At 40.4% G+C, this 17188-nt stretch overlaps 1 protein-coding gene across 1 annotated transcript in view; it reads left to right on the top strand.

The window, feature by feature from the left end:
• Stt3a (STT3 oligosaccharyltransferase complex catalytic subunit A) overlaps positions 1 to 17188 on the top strand; it is a 39488-nt gene that overhangs the window by 1508 nt on the left and 20792 nt on the right. The window contains 9 exon segments of the mRNA NM_001134749.2: positions 926 to 1052; positions 2717 to 2777; positions 6836 to 6957; positions 7305 to 7450; positions 10407 to 10497; positions 11800 to 11906; positions 13410 to 13574; positions 14925 to 15105; positions 16276 to 16431. Coding sequence (NP_001128221.1) covers positions 965 to 1052; positions 2717 to 2777; positions 6836 to 6957; positions 7305 to 7450; positions 10407 to 10497; positions 11800 to 11906; positions 13410 to 13574; positions 14925 to 15105; positions 16276 to 16431 — 1117 coding nt within the window. The 5' untranslated portion in view covers positions 926 to 964.

The following is a 17188-nucleotide window of genomic DNA, read 5'->3' as shown; positions in this document are numbered from 1 at the left end:
CCCTAAACTAATGTGGCAAGGTCTCACATTAACTCAAGCTGACCTAGAACTTAACTCTGTATATCCATGCGGAACTCAACAGTACAATGACCCTCCTTCCTCAGTGTCACCAAGTGGTGGGAATCTAGACATGGCTAGTATACCTGGCTTGTCTGGTCTCCTCCCTTGCCCAGTCATCCATTTCCGTGATTGCTTTCTTTTCCCCCTTTAACAAGTGCCTTTGTTTGGTCTTCCATATTTGCATTTCCACATCCTTTCTTCTACCCTTCCCCCTCCCCGTCTGTTTCTGTCCGATTCTTCTGTCATACTTTTGCCAGCTGTACTTAGTAGATGTGCAAGTAGGAAACAGAATTGTGAGTGGAATAGTTATTTCTTTTTGTAGTACTGAAGATGGAAACCAGAGCCTTGTTGCCTCTTAGGCAAATGCTCTGTGGTCGAATTACATGGGCAGCCCTTTCAAGGAATTTTATTTTGAGACAGACTCTCACTAAATTGGCTAGTCTGGTCTGCAGCCTTTGATTCTCCTGCCTTAGTCTCCCGAGTAGCTGGGATTAGAGACATGTGTTCAGTGGTATGTTTTTGATTACTCTTTTTGGTCTTTTATTTTTGGCAGGGAAGGCAATATAACTAGGTTACTAGGTAACTGTGACTGGCCTGGAATATGCTGTAGATCAGACTGGCCTGCCTCTGCTTTCTGAGTATTGGGATTAAAGGCATGTGCCACCAAGCCTGGGCCTACTTTTTTGCTTTGACCCATAAACCTAATGTTTGCTTCCTTACTTGTGTAGTCCCAGGTTGGGTTACCTCTATGGTGTTTCTGTAGCTCATCTATACTTTGTGCTTCCTAACCATCATAAAAGATTAAAGCTAATTTAAGTAAGTTTAGGACATTCAATATCGTACTGTCTTACTTTTTCCATTTCAGGTATTTGAATATAGTCAGTTGCTACCCTTTGATGTCAAGATGACTAAGCTTGGATTTTTGCGATTGTCCTATGAGAAGCAGGACACACTTCTAAAGCTCCTCATCCTGTCGATGGCTGCTGTGTTATGTGAGTCTAAGTGTATGCTTCTCCTTGGAGTTGGAATGATGAAAAATTAAAAGCAGCTTTTAAAAACATGGTTATTCTTTTAGCAGATTACTGTTTTCCTTTTTTTTTTTTTTTTTTTTTTGGTTCTTTTTTTCGGAGCTGGGGACCGAACCCAGGGCCTTGTGCTTCCTAGGTAAGCGCTCTACCACTGAGCTAAATCCCCAGCCCCTTCCTTTTTAAATTATTTATTTTATTTATACGAGTACACTGTAGCTGCCTTCAGATACACCAGAAGAGAGCATCGGATCCTATTACGGATGGTTGTGAGCCACCATGTGGTTGCTGGGAATTGAACTCAGGACCTCTGAAAGAGCAGTCAGTACTTTAAATGGCTGAGCCATCTCTCCAGCCCAAGATTGCCGTTCCTTTTGCCATTTCTCACTAAATTTTATTTATTTTTTTTTACTTAGTCACTTTACATCCTGCTCACTGTTCCTTTCCCATCTCACTGGTATAATTTTATGAAGGTAGAATAACCCAAGAAGTATAAACCTTAGGGCTGTTGATAGGAAAAGTTGGCAGCATTCTGTGTTGGTTCTATATTCCCATTGGCTGAAAGAAAGTGGAAGCTATTAGATGTTGACTTTTTTAAAAAATTATTTATTCTTTTTTAATTTGATGTGCATTGGTGTTTTTGCCTGCATATATGTCTATGTGAGAGTGTTGGATCTCCTGGAACTGGAGTTATAGACAGGTGTGAACTGCCATTTTGTTGCTGGGAATCGAACCCAGGTCCTCTGGAAGAGCAGTCAGTGCTCTTTACCACGGAGCCATCTCTTCAGCTTCCAGGTGTTGAATTTTGTAAAAGATTTATCTTCTACAAGAGAGTAGATTTATCTGTCTATCCCAGGGCACTGCAGTGAGGAATTATCTGGACGAGGTTCATTGAGTCTGGAAAGACCATCTAAATGGGACGATGCCCTTCTGTAGGCAGTGGTCCTGAATTGAATTGAAAAGAGGAAGTGAGCAGAACAGCAATTGGCTTCTTCCTGTTTGTTGCTAATGCTCTGCTGCCCTCTTCCCTGAGCATTGCTCCCTCCTCCTGGACCTGTGAGCCCAGATGGACCTATTCTCCCTTACATCAGGGTATTTATCTCAGCACTAGGAAAAGAAATTCGTGTGAGGCAGAGTTGCTGATACCCAGATTGGCCTCAGCTCCTCTCTCAGCTTAAGTGCTGGCATTGTAAGCATACACTACTGCACCTTAGTATTTCTGAAAATCTTTTGAGAACTTGATGCTTTTAAAGCTTTCTCAGCGCTTCATGAGCCATACGGATATCCTTGCTCGATACATCTCTTCGTTCATCCCAAGATTAAGATAGGGGGGGTGTTTATATGTAAAAGATGGCCAGATTCAGTATTAGCTAATTATGATCTGACAGGCTTTGTGTAATATAACAAATAGTTAAGAGTATCCCATTTAAGTGAAAAAATGTGGACACCTTTGTCAGACTTGCAGTATTTCTTCCAGGTGGTGAGAGATGAAGACTGCCTTCGGGAGCTGTTGTGCATCCTCTGACTCTGGTGCTAAAGAACCGTAGTTCCCTAGTCATGCTACTGCTCGCCTTCTGCTGTCCGTCAATAGCTTGCCACCAATTAACATATTCATTCTCTGGGTTTTGCAGCTTTTTCTACTCGTCTTTTTGCTGTGCTCAGATTTGAAAGTGTCATCCATGAGTTCGATCCGTGAGTACCTTTACTCTGATAGTATTTCCTTCTAGCGATGTTGAAGACTGTGGGTTTTATATGTTTAAATTCCAGTTAGTTCTTCAGTGGTGGAGATTATTTTCAGCACATTTAAAGGACGACTTCCTCACGGTTTCCAATGGCGTCGTATGAAGTCAAAAATGTAATAGGCTGCTGTGACGCCTTCCTGGCTAGGTTAAGAGAAATCTGGCTTTTTATTTTGATCAAGTACAGTAATGAACCTTAAGGAAAGAGTCCTTGACTATGTTTAAGTCTATAAAGAATATCATAGGACTGGAGAGATAGCTCAGCAGTTAAGAGCACTGGCTGCTCTACCAGAGGACCTGGGTTCAATTCCCAGCACCCACATGGCAGCTCTCAACTGTCTCTAACTCCAGTTCCAGGGGATCTGATACCTTCTCATAGATATACATGTAGCCAAATTACCAATGTACATAAAATTAAAAAAAGAATATCGTAAGTCATAAACTTGAGATCATAACTTCTTTTCCGTTTATTTTTATAGTTGAAATTGGGCTTATTGTTAAATTTGAAGGCATTAAAAATAATACAGCTATGAGAGTTTGATACTGTGACAAATACCTATGGTCCTGGGCTGTATGTGAGAGTCTCTATCTCAAAAAATTAAAAACAAAACCAAACATTACAAACTAAAAATGAAACAGCTTGGGCATGGTGGCGGTGGCACATGTCTTTAATCCTAGCACGTGGGAGGAAGAAACAGGCAACCTGGTCTGTGAGAGCAAGACCAGGTTGGTTTACATCGTCAGTCCCCGCCAGTGAGTACAAGGCAGTAGAGTAAGATCCTGTCTCGAGAGAACCAAACGCAATGGAACAGAAATCAACATGGGCCTGGAGAGATGGTTGAGTACCCACTGTTTTTGTAGAGGGTCTACATCGAGTTTCCACCACCCAGGTAAGACGGCTCACTACCATGAGGCCTCTGACTTCTTGAGACACCTTCATAAACACTTAATTAAAAAAAAAAAAAAAACAAACCCTCCCAAGTCTTCACTAAAAAGTCTAAGATTTTATTAACTTAAAAAAGTATAGTGACAAGGCCCTGGGTTCGGTCCCCAGCTCCAGGAAAAAAAAAAAAAAAAAGAAAAAGTATAATGACAGGCTGGAGAGATGGCTCAGTGATTAAGAACCCCGACTGCTCTTCCAGAGGTCCTGAGTTCAAATCCCAGCAGCCACATAGTGGCTCACAACCATCTGTAAAGAGATCTGATGCCCTCTTCTGGTGTGTCTGAAGACAGCTACAGTGTACTTATATATAATAAATGAATAAGTCTTTAAAAAAAAAGTACAGTGACGCCTTCAGTAGTATTAATAACTAGCATTAGCTGCATGTGGTGGTGCATACCTATAACTTCAGGACCCTAGGGTCCAAGAGGCAAGAGGTTTGTGGCAAGTTGAAAGTCAGGTCTCGATACATTGGTAGTAGGTCATCTCAAACAAAGAAACCAAATGGGCCAACAATATGACTCAGTGGGTAAAGGCACTTGCTGCTAGGATTCTGTTAGATCCCCAGAACTCACATGGTGGAGGGAAAGAGTTAATACTTAAAAGTTGTCCTCTACTCTCCACATATAGTGTGACACCACCTCCCCAAACCCCTTTAAACAATTTTATTTTTAAATCTAACATTTTCTAAGCATCTTTTCTTTTTGTTCTGTGTACTATGTTACAGATTTTCTTTAAATCCCTAGAACTACCCAATGAAATAGGGCACAGTTTTTTCTTCTGTTGATGAGAAGACCAGGACTGTGTCCACAGTTACACATTTACTAGATGGGAAACAAGGTTTGAACGTAGCTTTGTCTCGTTGCAGACTGGGGTCACTGTTAATGTTGGCTAAAGTTGAGGTTTATGCAAAACTTGGAAATGAGAGTTATAGATTTTTGACTTACAGAAAGCTTAGAAATAACACATTCATATTAAATAACATTTCGCAAAAGTTTAAGGTCTGTATTTTATATTTGTTTTCCTCATAAATGAGGAAACCTACTGTGCTGGTTAGTTTTGACTGTTAACTTGACACTAGAATCACCTGGGAAGAGAGTCTTTGTTTTTTGAGACAGGGTCTTACTTTGTCACCCTATCTGTCCCAAAACTCTATGTAGACCAGGCTGGCCTTGAAGTCACAGAGATTTGTCTGCCTGCCTCTGCCTTGTACTCACTGGAACTAAAAGTGTGTGCTACCACAGTAGCCTGGAAAGAGAGACTGGTGAGCTATCCACATCAGGTTGGTTTGTTGGCATGTCTGTGGGGGACTGTGCTGATTGTTAACTAGAAAGGAGGACCCGGTAGATGGCATCATTCCCTAGGTCCTGAATAGCCTAAGAGAGATGATAAGAGCAGGCAGACGGGCGGACGGGCAGGCAGACCTGTGTGCATCCGTTTAGTTCTCTGTCGTCACCTGTGGATGTGACTGGATGTTTGATTTCTTTGCTGGCATGGACTGTTAATCGTAAGCCAAATACTTGCTTTTTCATCTTTCTTGTTTTTGTCTTACTCTAAATACATTCCTTCGTTTTGTAGTTTTTAAAAATAAATGATAGTTATGTCATTTCCTCGCTCTCCACTCTCTAACTCCTACTGACTTTTTTTGTCAGGGTATTTTATCACAGCAACAAAAATGAATACACAACACATACTGTTTTCTTCTTGTTTGCTTGTTTTTTGAGATAGAGTTTTATGCAGTTCAGGGTAGCTTCTAACCTGCTCTATAGCAGCTGAGCATGACTCTTAACTCCTATCCTCCTGTCTCCATCTCCTAAGTGCTGGAATTACAGGTATGTGCCCATGTCTAACTTTTGTCTCTCGATCAAACTGTTAGAGCTTCATTCTTAGACCTTCCAGATGGGCAAATACTGAGGTGAGCTAATCAGGGACAACAAAGTGTTTGCTGTAGTACTGGAAGACATTGTGTACGTGATTTGACTATTCAAATCCTCTTTCTTAGTCTGCCTCCTACCTGTAGGTAATGTGCATGATTATGATAACATGTTGGCTGCCTTCTAGAGCCCTCATCCTTTCTGTCTCTCTGACAGTTACCAAACATATTTGTGAGGAACAGAAGGACAGAGCTTTATGATATTCACTGCTTCTCCTTACCTCAGCTATCGAAACTTGACTGACCAAGGAGAGAAATAGGGTTAGGGAGGTAGGCTGGGAAGTGGTTATCCATAGTTACAGACCCCATTTCTTTATTTGATTTTGTTCCACTTCCTTCTTCCTTTTTACTTAGGGAAAGGCTTACTCAGCCTGGCTTTTTTTTTTTTTTTTGTTCTTTTTTTCGGAGCTGGGGACCGAACCCAGGGCCTTGCGCTTCCTAGGTAAGCGCTCTACCACTGAGCCCCAGCCCCTCAGCCCCTCAGCCTGGCTTTAAAAAACTGTTCATGTCTAGTTCTTAACTCTTCCTGTTAAACACTTTTTATGTAATGTTATGCTGTGCTGCATTGTAGGTGGTGTTCATTCATATTTGAAGTAAAGTGAGTGGACCTTGTTAGAAGTTAAAACACTCATTAGGAAGTTCTTGTTATCATGGGGTTAACTTTTCCTCCATTGTTCATATGGTGTTATACCAATATCTTTATAGATGTTTATTACTTAGAGGTTTCTATGTGTCTTTATGTGTGGTAGAGGAACAAAAAGTATGCTTGTCACTTGAAAAGGGTCAGATCTACTAGTTCATGCCTCAGAAGTCTTTTGGGTACTTGAATTCTTTTGCTGGCTTTGTTATCTACCACAGGCTATCCTCTTGAAGTGTACTGAGTGCTTTGTTGTGGATATTAGATTTCCAGTTCATTTCCTTCAGAGAAAAGCAGTGCTTTAATTGATAAACGTGTGGGATAGAAATAGAGACTTAAGTTAGTATAAATGATTTTGACAACTTAGTTTTTGGTAGTTAACTTTTTTCAAGTAATGCAGTATCCCTCAGTGGCTTAATCTGAAAAACAAGATCATTGCAAAGTAGGACACATTTGAGAACAGAGATTCGGGGACATGGTTCTTTTTCTTTCTTGCTCTAGGTACTTTAATTATCGGACTACCCGGTTTCTGGCTGAGGAGGGGTTTTATAAATTCCATAACTGGTTTGATGACCGGGCTTGGTACCCTTTGGGCCGAATCATTGGAGGAACAATTTACCCAGGTGAGGGGGACAGGATTTGTTGTGTTTATGAGGAAGTGTGGTGTTTGTATGATGTGAAACAACTATTTGTGTTTGCTTCAGGATACTTGTAATTTCATTCTGATTATAGATTTCCAAAAGTTGACCTTATGGAGAACATATGTGGGATAGTGGAGATGGGGAGAAGGGAGGATATCTTGCACATTCTGGATCTCTGATTGAATCTCAATAGAGAAGTGTAGAAATTTAGTACAACTGCTTTGATAGTATTTCTAATGCCTTGTCAAGACCTGTTGAAGTTTGGATTGACACTTTCTTGTTATTTTCTTACCAGGACAACCTAATGGGATTACTTTTTCCTGTTTCAGGCTTAATGATCACTTCTGCTGCAATCTACCATGTACTCCATTTCTTCCATATCACCATTGACATTCGGAATGTCTGTGTTTTCCTGGCCCCTCTTTTCTCCTCCTTCACCACCATCGTTACGTACCACCTTACCAAAGAGCTCAAGGTAAAGGATATGAGTGACAGGAAGCTTGGGACTGACTGTTGCTGAATCTCTAGTAGATACTGGAGGGGTTCAGGAATCTAGAGCCTGAAGGGCAGGGAGTGTTGAGGGGAGATGTACAAACATCTGCTTCCACCACAGATGGGGAACTAAATGACAGACCAAAGTAAGGATACCTCCGAAGTTCATCTTGGCGAACTGATTATTTTTATTAGGGTTAAAGAAATATGGGTGAGGGATTATTTAAATAAAAGTAGAGATGACTTAAAAAATGACAGACACATCACCAAAAGCCCACCCTAGCATCATGGGTGGCAGCTTACAAAAGCTGAAATTCCAGAGCTTACTGCTTGACTTGTAGACAGCTTGACAGATTGGAGAGTGTTTCTTCCAAGCAGCTCAGTTTGTCTAATCTCTTCCAGGCAACTTGGCAGGTCTGAGCTTCTGGGCTGCTCAGCTTGTCTGAGAATGTCTCTGGGCAATTCTTATTGTTTATATAAACTTGGGAAACCAGGGGCCTACTGAATCTGGTTTGTTTCAGGAACTTCCTAAAGCTTTTGAGTTGTTTACTTTCCGAGTTTAAGGCACTTCACTTCATGGGTAAAATGCCTTCCTTTAAAATAATGGTTCTCAACATGTGGGTCATGACCTTATCCCCCTTTTTAAAAAGATTTATTTATTATAATATAAGTATTCTCCAGCTTTCTTCAGACACATCAGAAGAGGGCATCAGATCCCGTTACAGATGGTTGTGAACTACCATGTGGTTGCTGGGATTTGAACACAGGACCTCTGGAAGAACAGTCGGTGCTCTTAACCACTCCAGCTCATGACCACTTTTCAAATCTCTGTGTTATATTTAAAATTTATAGCAGTAGCAAAATTATAGTTATGAAGTAGCAACAAAAAATAATTTTATGGTTTGGGGTTACTACAACATGAACTCTATTAAAGGACTGCAGTGTTAGGGGAGGTTGAGAACCACTGCTGTAGAACAACTTTAGTCTTCCCTTTAGGATGGCTTGTTAGATCTTGAAGGGAATTGGAAATTGTTACTTACTGGGGAGCCAGAGACTAAAGACATTTGTGAGTGGAGCATATGAACTTTTTTTTTTTTTATTTATTTATTATATATAAGTACACTGTAGCTGTCCTCAGACACACCAGAAGAGGGCATCACATCCCATTACAGATGGTTGTGAGCCACCATGTGGTTGCTGGGATTTGAACTCAGGACCTCTGGAAGAGCAGTCAGTGCTCTTAACCACTGAGCCATCTCTCCAGCCCGTTTGCCCTTATGAGGGAACTTTTGAAACTCAAACATTTATGTAAAGAAATAAAAACAGCAGTTAATATATAAAAACTGTCATGTTTAGATTTTTAACCCCTTACTAATATAAGGAAAAAGGAAAAAAATACATTTTCCACAATGGTTATCTCAACTGGAAATAGGCATTTAGTAATTATTTGTTGATACATTTTAAAAAGCATTTTAAAATTAATTCTAAAGCATTTTGGCTTGGTAATGCTGATTCTCCTTTTCAGGTTTCTTGCTAACCTTAATTCTTTGGTTTCTATTCTTAGTCTGTGGCCTTAGTGTTAGGGAGGTACCTGGGAAATGACCAACTAGCAGGAGGGCTTGAGAAGCCAGGGTCAGTGTGGAAGACTTCATCCTTCAGTGTGATAATCAGTAAACAAATATTTTTGTTTATTTACATATTTTTTGAGTATGGTTTTATTCTGATCGTAAAGGTTGCCTGGTAACCCTGCAGCTTTATGGTCCAAGCTCTTGACATTGTTAGTCTAGGTAGATTATCACTTTTTATCGAGTTGTTGTTTGAAGATAGGATGTCATATGGCTAGCCACAGAATTGCCATTTTTCTGTCTCTCCTTTCCAAGAGTTGGGATTACATGTGTTTGCTATCATGCTTACTTCTTTTTTTTTTTTTTCAATTTAGTTTTATTTTATGTACATTGGTATGAGGGTTTCAGATCTGTTGGAACTTGAATTATAGACAGTTCTGAGCTGCCATGTGGGTGCTGGAGATTGAACCTGGGTTCTTTGGAAGAGCAGCCAGTGAGTCATCTCTCTAATCTCTCTAGCCTTGCCTAGTTCTTTTTTAACTTAAAGAATAACTTTATTCCTTTATTGTAGAATTGGCTTTTTTTGTGATGTGTAGTCACTGTTAGAGGAGGGGACTAATAAACTTGTAGCTAAATAAGGCATTCTGCTGCAAATTCTCTGTTTTTGTTTTTGCTCTCTTTTTAGATAGAGTCTTACTGTGTAGTTCTGGCTGATCGTAAACTCACAGAGATTTACCTGCCTCTGCCTCTGCCTCTGGAGTGCTGAGATTAAAGGTGTGCGTCATCAGACCCAGTAGGCTCTGGTTTTGACAGCTCATTTGATTGTTATTATTTTGAGGCAGGGATGTAGTCCAAGCTAATTTTGTCTAGCCAAGGATGACCTTGAATGTCTGGTCTTCTTATGTAATCCCACCAGCTCGAATTCTGGGATTATGGGCACGTGCTACCTGCTTGGTTTATGTGGTGCTAGGGATCAAAGCAGGGCTTCATGTATGCTAGGCACAGAAACACACTACCAGCCGAGATACATCCCTAATTACTCTCCTTTTACACTTTCTATTTTTGTTTGCTTTAGAAAGAAGAATGCTCTGACTTAGGTTGGTCTTGTACTTGCCTATTTCTGCCGAGATTACAGACCTGTTCCACTCTACCCCGCATCTCATATGATGTCTTAGTCTCAGTGTGTTTGTACTCAGTGTTAGATTTGATGTCCTCATTCAGAATTGACCATGAAGGTTTTGGCTTTGTTGTGCTCTGGGCATTTCTAGCATCTCCTATCAACCTTGCTCTCGATGTGTCCCTGATAAACAGAGTAGACTAGTAGGTCCTCAGTTATCTTAGAGGCATTATCAGTGTTAACTTCTACTGTTCCAGGACGCAGGAGCTGGGCTTCTTGCTGCTGCCATGATTGCTGTAGTTCCCGGGTATATTTCTCGATCTGTAGCTGGCTCCTATGATAATGAAGGTAAGATGTAGAATGTTGAAGGGGATATGTTTACTTTCTTATCTACTGAAGTTTCACAAGGTGCTGAATTTAGGTTCCTCTCTATTGTTTAGCAGTAATAAAACTGTAATTGGTGAGTAGATTAGAAATGAGCAGGAAGGGATCTTAGATAGGTATCCTCCTCCTATCATCTGATTTAGTTAGAGAGGTAGCTGGGAACTTTAAAAACTTAATATTTATTGTGTGTGTCTGCATGCATGCAGATCCATGCCTACGTCAAAGTCAGGACAGTTTGCAGCTGTCAGTTCTTCTCCATCATGTGGTTTTCAGGGCTTGAACTCAGGTCGTTAGACTTGGTAGCAAGTGCCTTTGCAGGCTGAACAATCTTGTCAGCTCAAGCTGGAACTTCTTAGCAGGTCTTTGCTTCCTCTCTGGACTCAAACTTAGTCATTTCAACATTGTGATCATTGCTTTAATTTTCCTAGTGTGTCTTTAAATTTCCAGTGACTTTTATTGGCTTATTTTCAATGCAACATTTTTGTTGAAACATTGGGGAACATGTTATAAGGATAGGTAATGAATTAGATTATTTTGTTCTATAATTAGGAAATTAAGAGATGGATAATAGGGGTTGGGGATTTAGCTCAGTGGTAGAGCGCTTGCCTAGTGAGCGCAAGGCCCTGGGTTCGGTCCCCAGCTCCAGAAAAAAAAAGAAAAAAACAAAAAACAAAATTAAAAAAAAAAAAAGAGAGATGGATAATAGCTGTTGTCTCATCTGTTAAGGAATATAATAATGTACCTATAAAAATAACTCTAGCTGAGTGTGGTTGCATTTACCTATACTTCTGGCACTTAAGCAGGAAGGTGGGAGTTCAAGGCCATCCTTGACTGTATAGTGAGTTTGAGGCCAGCATGGGCTGCATAAGACATTGTTTTAGAAAATAAAAATAGATTTAAAAACATCCCAAAGCTGGGCCTGGGCCATTCCTGTAATCTTAGCCTTCAAAGTGCAGAGGGAAGATGTGGGTGCTGGGAACCAAGTTTGGGATTTCTGAAACAACGGTATTTGTTCTTAGCCACTGAACCATTTTCAGTTCCTAGAAAAGTGGTTTTGTTTTGTTTTTCCTGGGTTTGGGGTGTATTGAGATGGGTTTCTCTATGTATCCTGGCTGTCCTGAATCTTACTCTGTAGACCACACAAACCACAAATTTAGAGATCTATCTGCCTCTGCCTTCTGCATGCCGGGATTAAAGGCCCAGCTCCTAGAAAAGTGTTCTGAGATTGCCTTGGTATCAGTTCTAAATCTCTGTTGTTTTCTGCAGGAATTGCTATCTTTTGCATGCTGCTTACTTACTACATGTGGATCAAGGCAGTGAAGACTGGTTCCATCTATTGGGCTGCCAAGTGTGCTCTTGCTTATTTCTACATGGTAACTTCCTGTGTGTGTGTGTGTGTGTGTGTGTGTGTGTGTGTGTGTGTGTGTACACGTAAACATGTCTCCTCTGTGTCTCTTTGTCTTTTTTCTGGTGCAAGGCATTGAGCCCATAGTAGGCATCTGCTTTATCACTGGGCTACATCTCCAGCCTCTCTCTATATTTTTAATTTAAAATTTTTCTTTTCCCCCTAGTTCTCTTTGATATCGAGTCTCATGTATCCTAGGTTGTTCTCAAACTCTGTAGCTGAGGATGACCTTCTGATCCTCCTGCCTCTACTTCTTGAGAGCTGGGATTGCAGATGTGTGTTACTGTAAAGTTATAAAGATGGAGTTTCTATTATCCCATACTAGGTCCAGCACCGCAGTGCCCCAAGACATCTGGTAGTTATCTTCATCTCAGTCAGCAAAGCCTCTCACTCACTTTGCTCTATCCCATATCACACTGCTGATGGCTTCTCTCTGAGCCTGGCAACAATCTCTCTACTTATCTAGTTCCCAAGGCAGGCTGCCACCATGCCAGAAATATACATCCCAATTCCGTGGTGGCCTAATGTCTCCAGCCACCACATACTCTCTTGAGCTTAAATTACCACATGAAAGAACACATAACACAATAACCTCTGATCCAATTGATAAGATGTAATTTGCTCATCTAGACACACAAAGCCCTGTGCACATGCATCCCTTAAGAACGTTCATAACAACCTGTAAAGGTACAGAGAGGAGTCTTAACATTCGTCTCCATGTTCTCCTGGCCGCTTCTCTCACCTCACTCCAGTCTCCTCCTCTCTCTAAAACTTTTATCCCACCCATCTTTCCTTCTCGTCCAGTGACAGGCCTTGTTCTATCTTATACCTGCCTTCACCTGTATGACATCATCCTACAGATATGTACCATAACGTCTGGGTTATACAATGCCTGGGATTGAAACCAGGGCTTTGTGTGTGCTTGGAAGCTCTCTACTAACCTAGCTATATCCCTGACCCTCTTTTTTTTTTTCAGTCTGCTAATAAAAAATTTCAAATTCTTTATTACTGTTTTTCCTATGCATACATACTGGTTTTCTTCTATTTTTGTTATATTTCCCTTAAAATTTACCTTTTCTTTTTTTTTTTTTAAAGATTTATTCATTTATTATATATAAATACACTGTAGCTGTCTTCAGATACACCAGAAGAGGGAATCGGATCTCTTTACAGATGGTTGTGAGCCACCATGTGGTTGCTGGGAATTGAACTCAGGACCTCTGGAAGAGTAGTCAGTGCTCTTAACCACTGAGCCATCTCTCCAGCCCAAAATTTACCTTTTCTAATACATATTCTTTTGGTATAATTTTACATCTACCTCTTGACTTTCTTTACATCTCTGCTTCTATGAGATTTTGTGTGTGATATAATTGGTTCCATCTATGTTTATACTGTAGCTTGGTACGTCTTGGGTCCTAGTTCAGCATGGCGTGAGTAGTGCTCAAAGGGACTGTTCTTTGTGTCCTCACAGGTCTCGTCATGGGGAGGCTATGTGTTCCTGATCAACTTGATCCCTCTTCACGTCCTGGTGCTAATGCTCACAGGCCGTTTTTCTCACCGGATCTACGTAGCCTACTGTACTGTGTACTGCCTGGGGACCATTCTTTCCATGCAGATCTCCTTTGTTGGATTCCAGGTAAACCCGAGACTTCGTAGAATTTTCTCAGTGGCTTCAACTCGGTTGACTTAGGTTGGGTTCTCTTAAGAATTTGGATTACAGTTTGCATTTTGGGCTGCTTTTTAACTGAAACAACTGGATCATTGGTTATTAGGATCTGCTTCTAGTTGCGTGTCAGTATTTACTGCATGCTCTTTGAATTTAATGGCTCTTTGTCTTGAGTTTGTGTGAGGAAGAGGCCCAGTTTAGTTAAACAAGGTTGATTTAAATAATCAAAGTTTAAATTTCAAAAAAGCTTCAAATTCCAGGCTTTTTAGTGGAAATGAGCCCATTTCATAGCAGTGAACTCTAATCATCTTAATGGGGCCAATGTGAGCTCTTGAAAAAGTAAGACACAAACTTTTTACCCAAGTTACAATATACAGTTAACAGGAAACTATGTGTGCTTGGTTTCTTATGTATAGTTCTCACCTTTAAAGATAAGCAAATATTTTTAGTCACTCAATATATAAAATTTGCTATTTGTTGGAATGTGTAAGAGATATAATGTGCTAATCCTTGAGGAAGTTGGAGAAAAAAATGCATACAGCTGTCTGTAGTCTACACAGTTCAGTGGTTCTAGAAGGTTCTTTCTGGAACATCATCGTTAATAGTGTCTGGACACTTGTTAGAAATGAACATTCTGTAGAGGTAAGAGGATTAAGAATTCAAGGCCATCTTTGACTACATAGTCAGTTCAAGGCCATCCTGGAAAACCTGAAACCCTGTCTCAGCAAACAGCAGAAGGAACACATCAAGAACCCAGGCCAAACCGAACTAAGCTAAGAGGGACAATAAAAGAGGCCTGTTGAGTGAGAGACTCTGGGGTGGCAGCCTGCTTTAACACTGGCTAGACCAGTGCTCAGCCCGTTGGTTATGATGCCCACTATATTTAGAGAACCACTGTGCATGGAAGAGATAACTTACATACTAAAGGAGAGCTGGTGCTGTGAGACATGGCAGCCATTGGTTTGTCAGGTTTGGTGATGATAGTTACATTCAATTTTAACTGGTGAGTTTTAGTGAAAGGGAATGTGGGGAAAATGCCAGTCTACTCTAAGGAAATAGTGGAGCAAATGGCACAGGTGTGATTGTGATGGTGTGTGGTATGCTTTGTTGGCCTCTAAACATTCCTCGGAAAATAGAGTTGGTAAATTAAACCCTCTTGTATTGGTCCTCATTCATTTTGGAACTTCAGAACTCATTTGACTACTTGAGCTAAATGGATCAGGAAAATGCCAATCTTGGATGAACTCATTCTGGGTTTTTGTTTTGTTTTGTCGATTTGCTCCTAATATTGCCATATATGATTACCTACCTTCCCCCTAGCCTGTCCTCTCATCAGAACACATGGCGGCCTTTGGAGTGTTTGGTCTGTGTCAGATCCATGCTTTTGTAGATTACCTGCGCAGCAAGTTGAATCCACAGCAATTTGAAGTTCTTTTCCGGAGTGTTATCTCCCTGGTTGGCTTCGTCCTCCTCACCGTGGGCGCTCTCCTCATGCTGACAGGTAGAGGATTCTTTAGCTTTTCTTTTTATTTCAAGCACTAAAGTTATCCTTAAAAAACTAATTAATTTAATTTTATGTATGGGTGTTTTGCTGCCTGAATGCCTGTGTACCACACGTGTGTCTGGTCCCTGAGTAGGCCAGAAGAGTACTTGAGATTCTTAGAATTGGAGTTGCAGACGGTAGTGAGCCACCACATGGTTACTGGGAACTGAACCCATGTCCTCTGCAAGACCAGCAAGTGCTCTTAACTGTGAGACATCTCTCCAGTCCCAGAGCCCTACTTTTAAAACATTCACTCTGCTTGTTAGCCTGTTTGGATTCTGCAGAGCAGAGTATCTTTGGAGAGCTGCTGAAAGGACTGTCTAACCTTGCCAGTCTTTTCTCAGTTTTGTTTTCCTTGCCTATTGGTTAGCTTGTAGAAATTCTTAAACCCTTTGCTGTATTTTAAGTCATGGCACTAGTCTCATTCTATTGAAATTAAATCATGGATATTTTGTTTAGATGATATTTTCTATTTTTTTAAACTTATATTTCTCAGAAGCTAATTTGGTTTTTCTAATTCATAGCAGGATGAAGGACCTAGTTCACTTAGATTCTGGGTTGGCCTTGATTTGTTGATTTGACCAGATCAAACCTAAGATCTTCCTTTCCAGTAGTCTTCTCTGACTCCTACCCCCAACCTTGTAAATTTATAGATAGCCTAATTATTGCATCGACAAAAATACTCTCAAGTTAAAAAGGAGTGAAATTCTGTAAATATAATTTATGGTACTAAAGCAAGAACAACCCTTTTCTGTCTCAGAATTTTACTAAAATGTAATGCTGTGGGCTGCTGAGATGGCCCAATCGATAGAGGTGCTTTTTATGCAACCCTGCACTCCTGGGATGAAAGGAGTCGCTAAGATAGTTCAGGCACCCAGAAGCTTGGAGGTAAACTAGTGTGGAATATGAAGTGTGGCAGGAACCGTGAGGGAAAGCCTGCTTCAGACAAGGTGGATGGCAAGAACCAGCTCCCACAGGTCGGGCGTCCCCTTCCTTCAACACTTCTGCACACGTCCAGACACAGTACACAGGCACACTAATAATGAAAAGAAGATGGCATGTTGTAATTAGCATTTCAGCTTAACGTGTTAGGAATTTATGTTACATATTCTTGTTTTCTTCTTTCAGGAAAGATATCTCCCTGGACAGGGCGTTTCTACTCTCTGCTGGATCCCTCTTACGCTAAGAATAACATCCCCATTATTGCATCTGTGTCTGAGCACCAGCCCACGACCTGGTCCTCCTACTATTTTGATCTACAGCTCCTTGTCTTCATGTTTCCAGGTCTGTTTTGCATTTTTTATATTTTTTTATATAATTTTGTTATAATACTACAAAATATTTTATTTATGCTATAATAAATATTACATTATAAAATATTACAATAATTTTTATTATATATTTATAAATACTTTCATTTATATGTATGGGTATGTGCACATGAGAACAGTTGCCTGCAGAAACCAGAGGAGGGTGTTAGATACCCTGGAGGTTAAGAGCAGTTGTGAGCTGTCCCCTGTGTGTACTTATACTTAATACTCAGTAGCATATTTTTCCCCCAGGTTAGTTTTATTCTTGGCTTGTTAAAGTTCTCTGTTGAGTTTTTATAGTTAAAGCAATTTGAATATTATACAAACAATAGAGATAAGCTAAGAAGCAGAAAATCAGATTTGCACTAGACCTTACTACTTGTCTTACCACTGTTAACATTTTAAATTAGATGTAGTGATGATGAGTGTTTATCATTTTAGCACTTGGAAGCCTGAGGCAGGAGGATGGTGAATTTGAGTTTGCCCTGGGCTACATAGTGAAACATTCTCAAAAACCATAATAAAAAACTTCACTGTCGGTATTAGTTAATTTTGAGATAGGATCTTGTCTGTTTCTTGCTAACCTGGAACTTGCTCCATATGACAGACTGGCTTCAAACTTACAGATGTTTGCCTGCCTCCATCTTCCTTCCAAGTGCTGGGAGTAAAGGCCTGGGAACAGTCCTTGGCTCTGGGGAAAAACAGTAATACTGTGTGCTGATTTAGAATTT

This window comes from Rattus norvegicus, chromosome 8, assembly GCF_036323735.1.
Source record: "Rattus norvegicus strain BN/NHsdMcwi chromosome 8, GRCr8, whole genome shotgun sequence".
NCBI classification, from domain to species: Eukaryota; Metazoa; Chordata; class Mammalia; order Rodentia; family Muridae; genus Rattus; species Rattus norvegicus.
Note: the sequence above shows the minus strand (reverse complement) of the source record. Positions and strands in the feature narration are given on the sequence as shown.